At 41.0% G+C, this 16,683-nt stretch overlaps 1 protein-coding gene across 2 annotated transcripts in view; it reads right to left on the bottom strand.

The window, feature by feature from the left end:
• The window catches only part of LOC117411587 (EMILIN-1-A-like), a 130,100-nt gene that overhangs the window by 10,665 nt on the left and 102,752 nt on the right, over positions 1-16,683 (bottom strand). For both annotated transcript variants that reach the window (XM_034019245.3, XM_034019244.3), the window contains exons 5-7: positions 15,876-16,001; positions 14,889-14,906; positions 14,304-14,438 (exon numbers count right to left, since the gene is read on the bottom strand). In XM_034019245.3, coding sequence (XP_033875136.3) covers positions 14,304-14,438; positions 14,889-14,906; positions 15,876-16,001 — 279 coding nt within the window. The remainder of the gene's footprint in view (positions 1-14,303; positions 14,439-14,888; positions 14,907-15,875; positions 16,002-16,683) is intronic.

The raw sequence follows: 16,683 nt of genomic DNA on the forward strand, positions 1-16,683 counted from the left end.
AGGCAGAGGGTAGCACTATACATAAGAAATAGTCTTGAAGCCCAGGTGTTAAATCAAGACAAAGAAAACAACACTGAATCAATATGGGTCAGAATAATGGACAAAAATTCAAAGGGCATAGGAGCATGCTATAGACCGCCAAATTCAGATGCCAAGCAAAATAATCTGTTATACAATGACATTAGAAATGCGTGTAGCAAAGGAGAAGCCATACTAAAGGGAGATTTCAACTTCCCCTATATAAAATGGGAAAACCCGGTGGAAAGCATGACGGACGAAATTGAAATGGTGGAAATGACAAATGACTGCTTCCTAACGCAATTTGTCAAGGCACCGACTAGAGGGGAGGCATGCCTTGATTTAGTCTTTTCAAATAATGAAGACAGAATAACTAAAACAGAGGTCAGAAAGCCATTGGCAAACTCAGACCACAACATGGAGGTGAGTGAGTTCCCAGCCATGTTGGGTCTAGGTGAAGTTCAAAGCAGGAGAAGCAGGTTCTGGGAGATCAACAAAACACCTCCCTTTGTAGATGCAACTTCACTGAGATTGGAAACAACTCACGGCTGGCATTACTGAGCTCAATGTGTGAGTTGAGACAGAGCAGTCTCACAACCCAATTCAGACTACTCTCCTTCCACTTTTATATGAATTCAACTAAAGAAAAAAACTAAGCATGTGGAGTTGGTGCTAACAGATTTTAGTTTAGATTTTGTTCAAGATATTATTTATTCTTATTTATTTCATAGCAGACACCCTTAACACGGGTGACTTACAGTTGTTACAAAATCTCACATTGCAGATAAGAGCAGTTATAAAATGCAATCAAGTCAGTAGTAAATAAGAGCAAAATCAAATAAGAAAATATAAATACAGTAAATAATTACATTAGAATGCAAGCATGGCAGTCAAGCAGAAAACATCTTGTTTCTAAAAGGGAGTATCCTGAAATTGACCGGGGTAAATCATGAGCCCAAAGAGGGTCTCTCATTTGCATAAACAATGGCCTTTCAAACTTGTGGTTTTCTTGGGATAAATTTCAACATTCAATCTGTCTGGTTTTCAGGCAGAATATCTACAATAGTCTCATTCATATTTAATATGCAACTGGTAATGTGTATTCATTCGCTTAAGCAGACTACTATTCACCTTAAGTAGACTGTTGACATTGCCCTTGTGGTATTTAATGCTCTGCTACAGGACTCTTCAGGCAGTGGGAGGAAGCTCATTGTAGTGGTCACTTGCAGAGTGCCTGTCCTTCACCACTGCCACGGGGAAGGTCAGAGACAAGAGCCAATGGCTGCCCTTGCTACTCTAGAAAGAGTGCAAAGAAGAGCAACCAGAATTATCCCGGGTTTAAAAGGCATGTCGTAATTGAATCTATTCAGTCTTGAACAAAGAAGACTACGTGGTGATCTGATTCATGCATTCAAAATTCTAAAATGTATAGACAATGTCAACCCAGGGGACTTTTTTTACCTGAAAAAAGAAACAAGGACCAGGGGTCACAAATGGAGATTAGATAAAGGGGCGTTCAGAACAGAAAATAGGAGGCAATTTTTTACACAGAGAATTGTGAGGGTCTGGAACCAACTCATCAGTAATGTTGTTGAAGCTGACACCCTGGGATCTTTCAAGAAGCTGCTTGATGAGATTCTGGGATCAATAAGCAACTAACAACCAAACGAGCTAGATGGGTTGAATGGCCTCCTCTCGTTTGTAAACTTTCTTATGTTCTTATGTATCTGGTTAGTTCAATCGAGAAAAATTCTGGACCGAATTTAAAATAACTGCTACATCTCCCCCACGGCGTTGAATACGATGTTTATGAAAGAATACGTAACCGGGAGGAGATGCTTCTACCAATGGGGATATATCTTTTCAGTGAGCCAGGTCTCCGTAAGCCCAAGAATGTGCATGTTCAATATGTTCATCAGTGATTATGTCATGTACAGAGACAGCCTTATTTAAAAGGGAGTGTACATTCAAACAAGCAACAGATATATTATGCAAAGACTTGGAAGCAGGCATAACAGACAGAATTTAAACAAGCAATATAAACTAAATTTGAGTGAGTAAGACTGTGAACTTGAAGGAGACTGTGCAGGGAATATCATCTATAAACAGGAACACAAACCATACAGGACAGGGCAAATATATGTGATAATAAAATCAACTCAAATCACATAAAAATCAGGCATCTTCTGAAATATATAAAAGAAAACATAAAAACTGAGAGAGAATCGGCAGCCACAATTGCACACAATTGCACACAGGGGCGGGGCACATTGCCACATATACCCCCCCTTGTGCGCAGCACACATGGCCTCAACGGCCACCTCCCCCCTTAAAAATCCAGCAGTCCAGGACAAAGTCTCGGGCTGGGAAGGGAGGCTTCAGTGGGCCCCTGGCTGGCCATGCTGTCAGCACCCCTGCCGGTAGTGGCACGGCGAACAGCCTGCTAGTCCACGCTTGCAGCGAACTTGCTGCGGGGGATGCTGGTCTCCTGACCTCTCCCCCTTCCTTCGTAGCCGGTAGCTCCCCTTGGTGGGGCTCTGTCACAAAGACGGCCAGAGTGGGTGGCGTCAGACCGGAAGCAGGAAGGAATACAGAGAGACTTGGGGTTTTGGTATAGCTGAGCGCGTGATCGCGCTCAGCATTTAATAAACAGAACAGAAAATAAAAAGGTTGTAACAAAACAAAAACACGGGACACGGCACTACACGCCAAAATAAAAGGACAAACAAAACGAACTAAACAGTGCACAGACAGACGAACACAACACGGTGAGCAGATTACTACTACTACTACTACTTCTTCTTCTTATTCTTCTTCTTCTTAACATTTACCTCCGCTCCAATCCCGTTCTCCACTCACCGAACACCTAACCCCGACAATGAAAATGTGCATCTATATATACTGTTGTGCTGGGATTCAATTACTAATTAATTATTCACTTGAATCCCAGCACGTGAATTAATTCTGTGCAACCCAGTGCTCGCATATTATATTTTAAATGCACGTGTGTGATGTGCAATCCCGTGCCTAAATACAAATCTACACTTTTTAAATACACGTGAAACACAGACCCGTTTATATCCCGTGTACCAATGACTATACACCAACATTAACACACGCACCCATACATACATACACAGAACACACAAATGCACACAGGGGCGGGGCACTTTGCCACATATACCCCCCCTTGTGCGCAGCACACATGGCCTCAACGGCCACCTCCCCCCTTAAATACCCAGCAGTCCAGGCCAAAGTCTCGGGCTGGGAAGGGAGGCTTCAGTGGGCCCATGGCTGGAAATGCTGTCGGTAGTGGCACGGCTGACAGCATGCTGGTCCCGTCCTGCAGCGAAAAAGCTGCGGGGGCAGGTGGTCCCCCGACCTCCCCCTTCTTCATAGCCGGCAGCTCCCTCCTGTGGGGCTCCGGCCACAAGAACTCCTGCAGCGAAACTGCTGCTGGGGAAAGTGGTCTCCAGACCTCCTCCCCCTTCTTCGTGGCCGGCAGCTCCCCTTTCTGGGGCTCCGGCCACCGTACTCCCTGCGGAGGTACGGGCAGCAGAGGCAGCTCCTGCTCCTCTGCTCCGGGCGGTGGCGGAGGCAGAGGCAGCTCCAGCTCCTCTGCTCCTGGCGGTGGTGGAGGCAGAGGCAGCTCCAGCTCCTCTGCTCCTGGCGGTGGTGGAGGCAGAGGCAGCTCCAGCTCCTCTGCTCCTGGCGGTGTGGAGGCAGAGGCAGCTCCAGCTCCTCTGCTCCTGGCGGTGGTGGAGGCAGAGGCAGCTCCTGCTGCTCTGCTCCTGCCGGTGAAGGTGGGAGCAGCGTGTAGTCTCCTGGCGACGGAGGTGGGAGCAGCGTGTAGTCTCCCCCTTTTGCAGGGGACTGGTGCTGCTCTGCCTCTCTTGCAGGGGACTGGTGCGGCTCTGCCTCGGAAGGGGAAACCAGCAGGCATTCTTCCTCTGCTGGTGGAGATGGGGACAGCAGGCATTTTTCCTCTGCTGGTGGAGGTGGGACCAGCAGGCATTCTCCCTCTGCTGGCAGCTTGGTTCCTAGGGTTATGGAAGCCCCGACTTTCCTCTCTTTGGGCTGTGGACGCGCCGACTCCTCCCTTTTGGGCTGTGGACGCACCGACTCCTCCCTTTTGGGCTGTGGACACACCGACTCCTCCCTTTTGGGCTGTGGACGCACCGACTCCTCCCTTTTGGGCTGTGGACGCACCGATGTTCGGGCTCCTCCCACTCAGGCGTAGGACGTTCGGGCTCCTCCCGCTTGGGCTGTGGACGCTCAGGCTCCTCCCACTTGGGATGTGGACGCTCAGGCTCCTCCCCTTCAGGCATAGGACGTGGCAACAAGGGCTCCTCTTCATCCTGCATGGGGCACAGGGCCAACGTGTGCCCATATGCCCCACAGCCAGGGCACCACTCCCCCCATCCCAGTCTTTGGGCCATTGTCTGAAGGGTCCTGTGGACGGAGCAGGGTATGGTGGTGTGGCTAGTTTGGCCACAGTCGAAACACCACAGCCCTGCTTCCGCCTTTCTCCCTTTGCCCTCCTGTGCTCCTCTCCAGCCTCTTCTCCCCATTTCTTTTCCTTTTGTTTTTTTTATTTTATTTTTTTTTCCCCCCCAAAAAAAAACTGCGGTTCCCGCTCTGGCCTGAGCCCTGGAGGTGCTATCGTCCTGGTTTTGACACCATGTGTCACAAAGATGGCCGGAGTGGGTGGCGTCAGACCAGAGCCAGGAAGTAACACACAGAGACTTGGAGTTTCAGTTAAGCTGAGCGCGTGATCGCGCTCAGCATTTAATAAACAGAACAGAAAATAAAAGGTTTTAAACACAAAAACAGAAGCACAAAACAGGACACGGCACTTCACGCCAAAATAAATAGACAAACAAAACGGACTACACAGACAAACGGTGCACGGAGACAAACAAACACGGTGAGTAAAATAAATGGTTATTTTAGTTTAATTTCCTTTCCTACTTAAACTTTCCTCCTTCTCCTCACCCGTTCTCCACTCTCGAACACCCAACCCCGAGTGACAGAAATATGCCTCTATATATACTGTTGTGCTGGGATTCAATTACTAATTAATTACTCACTTGAATCCCAGCACGTGAATTAGTTAAGTGTACTCCCGTGACCACACATTACATTTTACCAGCATGTGAAGTGATTTGTGCCCTCCTCGTGCCTAAATACAAATCTACATTTTTAAATACATGTGAAACACAGACCCGTTTATATCCCATGTACCAATGACTATACACCAACATTAACACACGCACGCAACATACAACACATAACACACAATTGCACACAGGGGCGGGGCACATTGCCACAGCGTGTTTCAAATTATTCTGTTAATCGGTTAACGGCTTAGCCGTGTGAGTTAGGTTTTTGTTTGGTTTTCAATTCTTTTATTTCTGTAAACAACAAAATTGCACAAAAGTGCTTTAAAAACTTCAAATCATGTGTCTGGGTCTGTGAAAAGGGGCTACGAACCTTTTAAAACAAGTAATCTTTTACAATATATATATACAGTGCTACCCTTTTATAAAGCTGTAGTCAGGAGCCATAGTAAAGAGATTTGTGTTCTGCCTTATAACGAGACAAATGGGGTCAAATGGGAGCCATGACTGTACTGCCTTATAACCTGTTCTGCAGTATAAACGGGCTGCCTTATAAAGGGGAGCACTGTGTGTAAATATATATATATATATATATATATATATATATATATATATATATATATATATATATATATATATATATATATATATATATATCTATATATACAGTACTGTGCAAAAGTTTTAGGCAGGTGTAAAAAATGCTGTAAAGTAAGAATGCTTTCAAAAATAGACATGTTAATAGATTATATTTATCAATTAACTAAATGCAAAGTGAGTGAACAGAAGAAAAATCTAAATCAAATCCATATTTGGTGTGACCACCCTTTGCCTTCAAAACAGCATCAATTCTTCTAGGTACACTTGCACAAAGTCAGGGATTTTGTAGGCATATAGTCAGGTGTATGATTAAACAATTATACCAAACAGGTGCTAATGATCATCAATTCAATATGTAGGTTGAAACACAATCATTAAGTGAAACAGAAACAGCTGTGTAGGAGGAATAAAACCGGGTGAGGAACAGCCAAACTCAGCTAACAAGGTGAGGTTGCTGAAGACAGTTTACTGTCAAAAGTCATACACCATGGCAAGACTGAGCACAGCAACAAGACACAAGGTAGTTATACTGCATCAGCAAGGTCTCTCCCAGGCAGAAATTTCAAGGCAGACAGGGGTTTCCAGATGTGCTGTCCAAGCTCTTTTGAAGAAGCACAAAGAAACGGGCAACGTTGAGGACCGTAGACGCAGTGGTCGGCCAAGGAAACTTACTGCAGCAGATGAAAGACACATCATGCTTACTTCCCTTCGCAATCGGTAGATGTCCAGCAGTGCCATCAGCTCAGAATTGGCAGAAAACAGTGGGACCCTGGTACACCCATCTACTGTCCGGAGAAGTCTGGTCAGAAGTGGCCTTCATGGAAGACTTGCGGCCAAAAAGCCATACCTCCGACGTGGAAACAAGGCCAAGCGACTCAACTATGCACGAAAAAACAGGAACTGGGGTGCAGAAAAATGGCAGCAGGTGCTCTGGACTGATGAGTCAAAATTTGAAATATTTGGCTGTAGCAGAAGGCAGTTTGTTCGCCGAAGGGCTGGAGAGCGGTACACGAATGAATGTCTGCAGGCATGGTGGAGGTGAAGCATGGTGGAGGTTCCTTGCAAGTTTGGGGCTGCATTTCTGCAAATGGAGTTGGGGATTTGGTCACAATTAATGGTCTCCTCAATGCTGAGAAGTACAGGCAGATACTTATCCATCATGCAATACCATCAGGGAGGCATCTGATTGGCCCCAAATTTATTCTGCAGCATGACAGCGACCCCAAACATACAGCGAAAGTCATTAAGAACTATCTTCAGCATAAAGAAGAACAAGGAGACCTGAAAGTGATGGTATGGCCCCCACAGAGCCCTGATCTCAACATCATCGAGTCTGTCTGGGATTACATGAAGAGAGAGAAGCAACTGAGGCTGCCTAAATCCACAGAAGAACTGTGGTTAGTTCTCCAAGATGTTTGGGCCAACCTACCTGCCGAGTTCCTTCAAAAACTGTGTGCAAGTGTACCTAGAAGAATTGATGCTGTTTTGAAGGCAAAGGGTGGTCACACCAAATATTGATTTGATGTAGATTTTTCTTCTGTTCACTCACTTTGCATTTTGTTAATTGATAAATATAATCTATGTCCATGTCTATTTTTAAAAGCATTCTTACTTTACAGCATTTTTTCACACCTGCCTAAAACTTTTGCACAGTACTCATATATATATATATATATATATATATATATATATATATATATATATATATATATATATATATATACACACACACACACACACACACACACACACAGTGGTTTGCAGAAGTATTCACCCATCTGCAAAGTTTTCACATTTTGTTGGCACCTGAGCGTACTCCACGACGCTTTCAAATTAGACTTTACATGTAGAATATACTCCACATTGATAAAGTTAAAAAAAAATGCATATAGAATATAAATAAGTATGATTTACAGGAAGAAGAAAAAAAAAGATTACTCTCAGTTGCATAAGTATTCAACCCCTTTGCTACTGCAGCCTTAAATCAGCTGAGGTGCAAATGATTTGTTTGAAAGGTCACAAAATTAGTGAAATGGTTTCAGCCTGTGTCTACTCAAAGTAGTTTAACTTGAAGATAATTTCCCTCAGGTATATATAAAGACTTTCAAGCTGCAACTCAAATAGTGATCCAACAAAGCAACCATGAAGACCAAGGAGCTTTCAAAACAAGGTCAGGGATAAAGTGGTAGAGAGGCACAGAGCAGGAGAAGGGTACAAGAAAATTTCAAAAACAACGATTATCCCTCTCAGCACATTGAAGTCCATCATTCATCAAGAAGTGGAAGATGCATCATACCACCCAGACACTAGCCAGATCAGGTCGCCCTCCCAAACTGGGTAGTAGGGCAAGCAGGAAACTGGTTTGGGGTGTCACTCTGAAGCCAACAATGACCTTGAGAGATCTGCATAGTTCTGTGTCTGAGATGGGCGTCAGTGTTCACATATCAACAATAAGCCGGTCCCTACACAAAGCTGGCCTGTATGGATGGGTGTCAAGAAAGAAGTCATTACTCAAAAAGCCTCATCTTAAATCACGTATGGAGTTTGCAAAAAATCATGTAGATGATACTGCACACATGTGGGGCAGCAGTGTGGCGTAGTGGTTAGGGCTCTGGACTCTTGACCGGAGGGTTGTGGGTTCAATCCCTGGTATGGGACACTGCTGCTGTACCCTTGAGCAAGGTACTTTACCTAAATTGCTCCAGTAAAAACCCAACTGTATAAATGGGTAATTGTATGTAAAAATAATGTGATATCTTGTAACAATTGTAAGTCGCCCTGGATAAGGGCGTCTGCTAAGAAATAAATAATAATAATAATGTGGAAAAAGGTTTTTGGTCAGACGAGACAAAAATTGAACTTTTCGGTCTAAATTCCAAGCGTTACGTCTAGCGCAAGTCCAACACTGCACATCACCCAGTCAACAACATCCCAACTGTCAAGCATGGTGGTGGCAGCATCATGTTATGGGGATGCTTTTCTTCAGCAGGGACTGGAAAACTGGTCAGGATAGAGGGGAGAATGGATGGTGCAAAGTACAGGCGAATCGTTGAGGAAAACCTGTTTGAGTCAGCCAAGACTCTGAAACTGGGGAGGAAATTCACATTTCAGCAGGACAATGACCTGAAGCACAAAGCCAAAATGTGACATTATTGGTAGGGGGTGAATACTTCTGCAAATGTAGGTAGGTAGGTAGGTAGGTAGGTAGGTAGGTAGGTAGAACGTGCTCACAAGGTACCAAACGCTATGTTCATGCTACATTAAACAATATTAGGATTACTTTGAGATATGCACATGCATTAGTGTTTCATTGCATTTTGTCCATTTGATTACTTACACTATCATTAATGTATTTTTAATTTGAACTTTCGGTATTATAAATGAGATGTACTTTTAAAACATCAAAACACATATCAAAATAATGCAACATTCAGTGTACTTAATACTTTTAAAGTAAGTTATTGCTTTTCTTATGTAAATATCTGTTAATGTCTATATGTACATATGTTTCATATTGCAACTGTGTTATTATATTTTTCTGTGTTTTGCAAGACTTCGATACACAATTTTTATATCGTTGCCCACCCCTACAAAAAAATGTAAACACAAAAAAGACAGCAAACATATCTGAAGACATGCTCTCTCCCTCACCTGTTGTTGAAATGAAATGTGACCACAGGGTCATTCTGTGACAAATCACCCAACAGGTAAGACTCTGACCCCTCCGATTTACACCAAACTCACTGCTCATGGCAAAAAAAAAAAAAAAAAAAAAAAAAAGTTTTAATCGACCTTAAAACTATTTGAGCTTGATCCTTCTCTTGGGTGTCTTTTTTATTGGAAATTGCATGAGGAATCCAAAAACGACACTAAAAACATTTAAAAAACAAATAACTAAAGTTACCCCTTAACAAAGTTTTTTACCTTTGACCTTTGGGAAAAACCCCAATAATTCACATTTGAAAAAAAAATTCTATGCTAAGGTCAATCTCTCTGCTTCACATATACAAAGTTACAGAAAGTTACAGAAAGGTAATATTTTTTGTTTCCAGAAAATTCTGAATAAAAAGTAGCTGCAACAAAAGTCAGTGATGAGTAAATTCCCCTCAGTCTTTTTGGAATGTTGGATTTCAAACCCACATGTTGAAGTCTCTTGTGGAAGCTACAGTGAGATTTGGGCATTGAACACTGCATTATTATTATTATTATTATTATTATTATTATTATTATTATTATTATTATTTGTTTATTTAGCAGACGCCTTTATCCAAGGCGACTTACAGAGACAGAATCACTTACAATTACGTCTCACCTGAAAGACGGAGCACAAGGAGGTTAAGTGACTTGCTCAGGGTCACACAATGAGTCAGTGGCTGAGGTGGGATTTGAACCGGGGACCTTCTGGTTACAAGCCCGTTTCTAACCACTGGGCCACAGAGCCTCCTCGATGTTCTCAAGGGTTATCCAGCATTTATCATTCTTCTCTAGCCAGAGATACTGCCTTGATTCCCCCCTGGGTGCATGGATTTGATAAATAAATTCAAGTCTCCAAATTCTTCAGAGAGGTTTTCAATAATTTAACAAAACTCCCTCTCCTATAAGAAACAGTGTCTTCCTCTGCTTTGAGTTCTGAGCCAGCTCAGGAGATTCTCACTATGTTTTATGCACTAGATCTGTTTTTGTGTAGATATTGTGTGCGTGTAAAGTGATTGTAGTTGACAGAATATTTACATAAATCATACCTGTTTTGATCTTTCATTCGCTACCTAGGTCTTAAATGTCCAGTTCTGAGAAAAAAGAATGCTGCCATAGCTAATACGTATTTTTGTTTTAAAACATGATATCACAGATTCCATGCCTTACTCTCAGGATATGGTATTAAAAGACAATTTAAATACGATGGTGCAAGGCCATTTAATGCCTTATAAGTTAAAACTAACACCTAAAAGCTATCCTGAATGGGACTGGAAGTCAGTGCAGAGGTGCTAGCACAGGAGTAATGTGATCTCATCTCTAGCCCCGTTAATTCTAGCTGCAGCATTTTGTATAAGTTGTAGTTGAGATATAACCTTGGGGACTCATATTAGGGAAGTTACTAAAGTATCTTTTTACCATTTGAGAAATATAGCCAAACTTAGATCAATTATTTCTGTATCTGAAGCCGAGAGACTAATGCATGCCTTTGTTTCATCTAGAATTGATTATTGTAATGCACTTTTTTCTGGTGTCTCAAAACGTGTGGTATCCCGCTTGCAGCTTGTTTAGAGTACTGCTGCTAGAATTCTGACTAAAACCAGGAAAAGTGAACATATTACCTGTTTTACACTGGCTCCCTGTGCAGTATAGAAATTATTTTACATTTTGCTGTTAACTTACAAGGCCCTGAATGGATTAGCACCTAGTTATTTACAAGGGTTACTGACCCCGTATCTTCCAAACCACACTCTGAGATCACAGGATGTGGGGCTGCTGGCTATTCTTAGGGTCAACAAAAGCAACACAGGAGGTGGGGCTTTTTCCTGTAGTGCTCCGAAATTATGGAATGCTCTGCCTTCGTTTGTCAGGGAAGCTGGGACCATTACAGTTTTCAAGTCAAGACTAAAAACACACTTTTATAAAACGGCTTTCTTATCTTAGTGGGTTTTAATGTAACTTTAAAATTGCTACTTTTGTATTATGTGTATACTGTTATTTAAATATGTTATTTAAATGGTCTGATTGTGACAGTTGTATGTGTGACATGCTATTGTGGTTTGTTCTTTTTTTCTGCTATGCACTGTACAGTGCTTTGCGATATTTTTGTATAGAAAGAGCTATATAAATGCAATAAATAAATAAATAAATACATTTGAATGTATTGTTTTGTATTTGTTAGAAATGATATTTTTTATTATTGTTTTGCAGCGTGGATGGGGTTACACTCCCCATCCATCTAAACTTGTGCAGAATGTAGCCATCTCAAAATTGATTCAGTGATTACCAATTTGGAGATGGCCACATATATAAAAGTGTATCAGCCATTCATAGAGGGGGAGAGGAGAGAAGAAGAACTTTACCACAACAGCTGCTACTCGTGCTGGATTTGAATAATATGTTGATCTTGCTGAGGATGGTGCAGCCTTATATTTCAAAATATTACCTTTCCAAATAAATAAATTAACCTGAAGTCTAGTTGCTTTCTATCTATGTTCTAGTTTGCGACACATGCATATGTTCATACGTGTTGTGTTATTAAACCATGGGGATAATCTTTTTATACCCACTGTCTTAATTCTATAAGGTGCAATAGTATCTAAGGTGTTTGTTAGAATATCGTTATCATTTCCCACCAGCTCTTCAACCGATCCTGACTGAGAAAAGATTAACCCTTTGAGTAGCGAGTTCTAAAATGCACTGCCGGTCCTACGAGAGTGAGTTTTTTTCTGTCTTCTGCATGCGCTTGACTATTACGAGTACAGAGTACATACAAGCTGGAAGCTATATGTTTGTATGTATGTAATGAATACTGATGAAATACAGACAAATCATTTTTACTGTAAATAAATAAAACAAATAAATCAATATATATTTATTTAGTCATAGGGAAAGGTTTTGACTAAAAAATAACATGTAGGCAATAAAGAATGGGGTGGAACAAGCAGCATGAATAAATCATATCCGGGTAAACAGGTTTTGGGGGAGGAGGGAGTGAGAGTGTCTAATACTTCAGCGTATGATAGTCCTTGAAGCATGGAGCAATGCCTCTTCGCTGTCACTTGATATTGATGGTAAATATTATTCGCTTATGTCTTCACTGACATTCAATTCAGTGGAAGAATTGTATGTATTTGAATTTAAATTGGAATCTAAATTCAGTATTATTACTAATATTTATTTCTCACTGAGCGATTTTCACCGGTTTACAAACACTGTTGACATTTTTGTGACAGGGTTTATTATACGTAATTCAGTCAAATCTGGCAGAGGGCGCAAGTGACCAATAAAAGGTGTTACAGAAACCTAGTGTTACAATATTATGTGATCAGGAGTTTTGTAGGCTCAGTAATTCAAGTTTAAAGTTGCAGAACGTACCGGTACATTCGTACTCCCTGGGGACCAGAGAGCAGCGAACGTACTGGTACATTCGTACTACTCAAAGGGTTAAGTGGACAATGCTTCCAAGAACTTGTCAGTAGTTGATGAATTGAGAGATCGAGTTTTAATGCATCGAGCTGGAAGTTTTATAGAACCTGGTATTAATACTTCAAAAATAAGAGCAGAGTGATTTGAAACCATACAATCAATGACGGACAAGTTCTGGATGTTTGGCCATGACAGATAACTAAATCTAGAGTATGGCCATGAATATTAGCAGGTCCAGTAACATGCTGAGTGAAACCAGGGGACTCGAGCAATATCATAAAATCTTTTCCAAGGGGATCTTGTTCTATCTTGAACCTTTGTCCTGGGTTTTCAGCATGACCATGATCTCTTTTTTTACCATTAGCTGCGTACTCCACTCAATCCAAAAACTTTTTCCACAAAAGGAAAAACTGGCTCAAAAAATGAATTACTTCAGTGGTGGCTATTCTGACCATATAAAGACTGGTACAATTTCATCAATCTTATTGCCATTATCTGGACTTCAAACTGTGATGGTATCGGGGGAACAGCCAAGAGAAAAAAATCCCAAAATAAGCAGTCCTACTGATGGCCAGATTTTAACACACGATATGTTTTCATTCTGCAAGACTACCTTGCATATAGGAAATGAGGCTTTGTTCCTTGCATCTATGCAGATAGAATTTCAATTGGAATGACTGAAAACCTCTCTGAAGAATCTGAAGACTTTGATTTTATTTATTAAATCCATGCACCCATGTGGGAATTCAGGGCAGTATCTCTGGCTAGAGAATGATGAGAAATGGTAGATACCCCTAGAGAATATGATATGCAATATTCAATGCCCAAGTCTCACTTCAGCTTCCACAATATGTTACAACTTGTGGGTTTGAAATCCAACAATTCAAAAGGACATACAAAAGTGTCATTTACTGGTGTGACTTTTCTTCCATTAGTATTCAGAATTTTCTGGAAAGAGGACAGGTGGAGGTAACGTTATGTTTTACAGCAAACAAAAAAATATTCTGTAACTTTGTATATGTGAAGCAAACTTTGACCTTTCCATATAACTTTTTTTCAGATTTGTATTATTGGAGTTGTTCCCAAAGGTCAAGGTCAAAAACTTTGTTAAGGGGTAACTTTACTTATTTTTTTTTTAAATATCATTTTTGGAGTTCTCTTAAAAAAAACACCTAACACAAGTCTCCAGCTCAAATAGTAATGGTCAACCACAGAAATCAACCACATTTTGACCCCTTGACCCAATCAGGCTGAAAATGTAAACGTAAATCAGAGATGGTGGGTTGTTAAATCTAATATTTTTTTTGGTGATCTGTCATGGAATGACCCCATACTGAACACATGGCTCTATAATCTTTAATTCAGTACTCTATAATGGCTAGGTAAGCCACAGAGACTTTAGCTTCACCTTTGAGACCTTGTCAGTTTACTATCTTCCCTTACCAGTAGAAGGATCGTAGAAGTGACCGTCATTCACTAAGACCTTATCAAAAAGGATTGTTCCAGCATCCACTTGTGGGTATGTCAGAGCTGCTGAAAATGAAACCCTTGGTACCGAAGTATATAGACCAGGAAGACCTGGGGACATCAAATAAATGGGGAAAAAGAAACATGAAAAATACAGGTACAGTAATACTGTTGTAGGACAACAGCTGTCTTAACATTGCATTCATGTATACCTGCTTATGATGACCACCCAATATAGGAGACTACTTTCATCTTATTCTAAATACATGCTTCAGAAAGACTAGGAAAAAAAACAGGGTTCACAGATGGAGATTAGATAAAGGGGCATTCAGAACAGAATAGGAGGCACTTTTTTACACAGAAAATTGTGAGGGTCTAGAACCAACTCCCCAGTAATGTTGAAGCTGACACCCTGGGATCCTTCAAGAAGCTGCTTGATGAGATTCCAGGACCAATAAGCTACTAACAGCCAAACGAGCAAGATGGGCCAAATGGCTTCCTCTCGTTTGTAAACTTTCTTTCTTATGAAATAATAATAATGATCAGTGGACAAAAACATACCTTGTTCGCCTCTGACACCTGAAAGAATAAAACACGTAGATTATTTTAACTAACACACAATACAGCTATCCCTCCATTGTTGTTGTTGTTTATTTAGCAGACACCTTTATCCAAGGCGACTTACAGAGACTAGGGTGTGTGAACTATGCATCAGCTGCAGAGTCACTTACAACTACTCTCACCCGAAAGACAGAGCACAAGGAGGTTAAGTGACTTGCTCAGGGTCACACAATGAGTCAGTGGCTGAGGTGGGATTTGATCTGGGGACCTCCTGGTTACAAGCCCTTTTTAACCACTGGACCACACAGTAATATTCTAAAATATCCATCCATGTAATATTTCATAATCTATACATGAAAATATAGTAGCCATCTGGTATGTCTTTAATATAAAGTACCAATTTGTAGTACCAAAGATATCACATACAGTACTTTCTCATTATTAATAATTAACAAATTCAGGTGAATCATTGTTAGGCCATGTTGACAGTGTATTGTACATGGATTAAACAGTAAAAAGGTTATTTTAAAAACAGTTTAACTAAAGCTTTGAAAATATGCCACGGTACAATGCTCGCTTGTATTTATTCTATCTGACTCTTAAGGGCAAATAATTGGTGAATGGTCCTTACAAAGTATAGTACATACAAAGTAATGCTTTGGCATAGACCAAGAGCTTAGTGAATGGTAAATAGGACTCACTCAGTCAGAACAACACTCAACACAGGTGACAGTACATTGACTTGCTGGGGAAATCTTAAGATTTTTTTTTTTTATCACGATATATACATATTGTTTCAGATCTGATAAATTGTAATTGTAAGCTGAAGACATACATTCTGATTCAAATAAACTTAACCCTAATAGCTAATCTTGTGTATCACAAAGTCACTTTGAGGCAATTTGAAGAGTAGGAAGTGCACTCTGTTTTGGTTAAATCTACTTAAACTGCCATTGAGAAATGCAAACAAATTCTGTAGAAGATTACCTGGGGGTCCCATTGGCCCTTGTTCTCCTGGTCTGCCTGTTGCTCCATCCCTACCTGGGATCCCCTGTGGTCCAGGGGGTCCTTGGAAACCTCTCTCTCCCTGGTGGACTGGTGGACCTGGAAGCCCTACATCATGACACAACAGTGAGATGCAAGTGAATCAGATTAAAAATAAAATGTCTGTAGCTGTATATACAGATGACCAGGTCAGAGCAAATGTGGTCAGAGATCACCTGTTTATCCTCACCATCTGATATTTGCAGCGAAAGATAGTGTCTAGATAGCGTCTGGCCATGAATGCAGTCTAGTTTTCACAGTTTCCATCTTGTTCTCTAATTAGTAACTGTTTAATTTGTAATCCTAAACTGCTCTTGTTCAGCAGACTCAACACAGACTATAATTAGGGCTTCTGATTTTTGGTTTTAACTGATAAAACCCGATAAAACACTCCCGATACAAAAAAAATGAAATTGGTGGATAGCCAATAAACACTGGAAAACACTGGAAAAACACTGGAAAAACAGTCGAAATGGTTCATCAATTCACGTTGACTTTACCCTTTTCCCATTAAAAAATAAAACCTACTACAAAAATAATAATAAATACATTTCACAGTGCTACTGGGCAATGTCCCGCCTTCATGACTTGCATCTATCATTGATTCGTTCTGAATACTTTAAACCCGCCCCAACTACTGAATGACAGCACATTCCTACATTTCTATTGAAGACTGCGCTTGCAAGATTTAAAACGAGATTACAATCAGGATGGAGGCTTGATAGCAGGATTTCAAGCTGTATTACAGTTA

The sequence above is a fragment of the Acipenser ruthenus genome, chromosome 6, assembly GCF_902713425.1.
Source record: "Acipenser ruthenus chromosome 6, fAciRut3.2 maternal haplotype, whole genome shotgun sequence".
Taxonomy (NCBI): Eukaryota; Metazoa; Chordata; class Actinopteri; order Acipenseriformes; family Acipenseridae; genus Acipenser; species Acipenser ruthenus.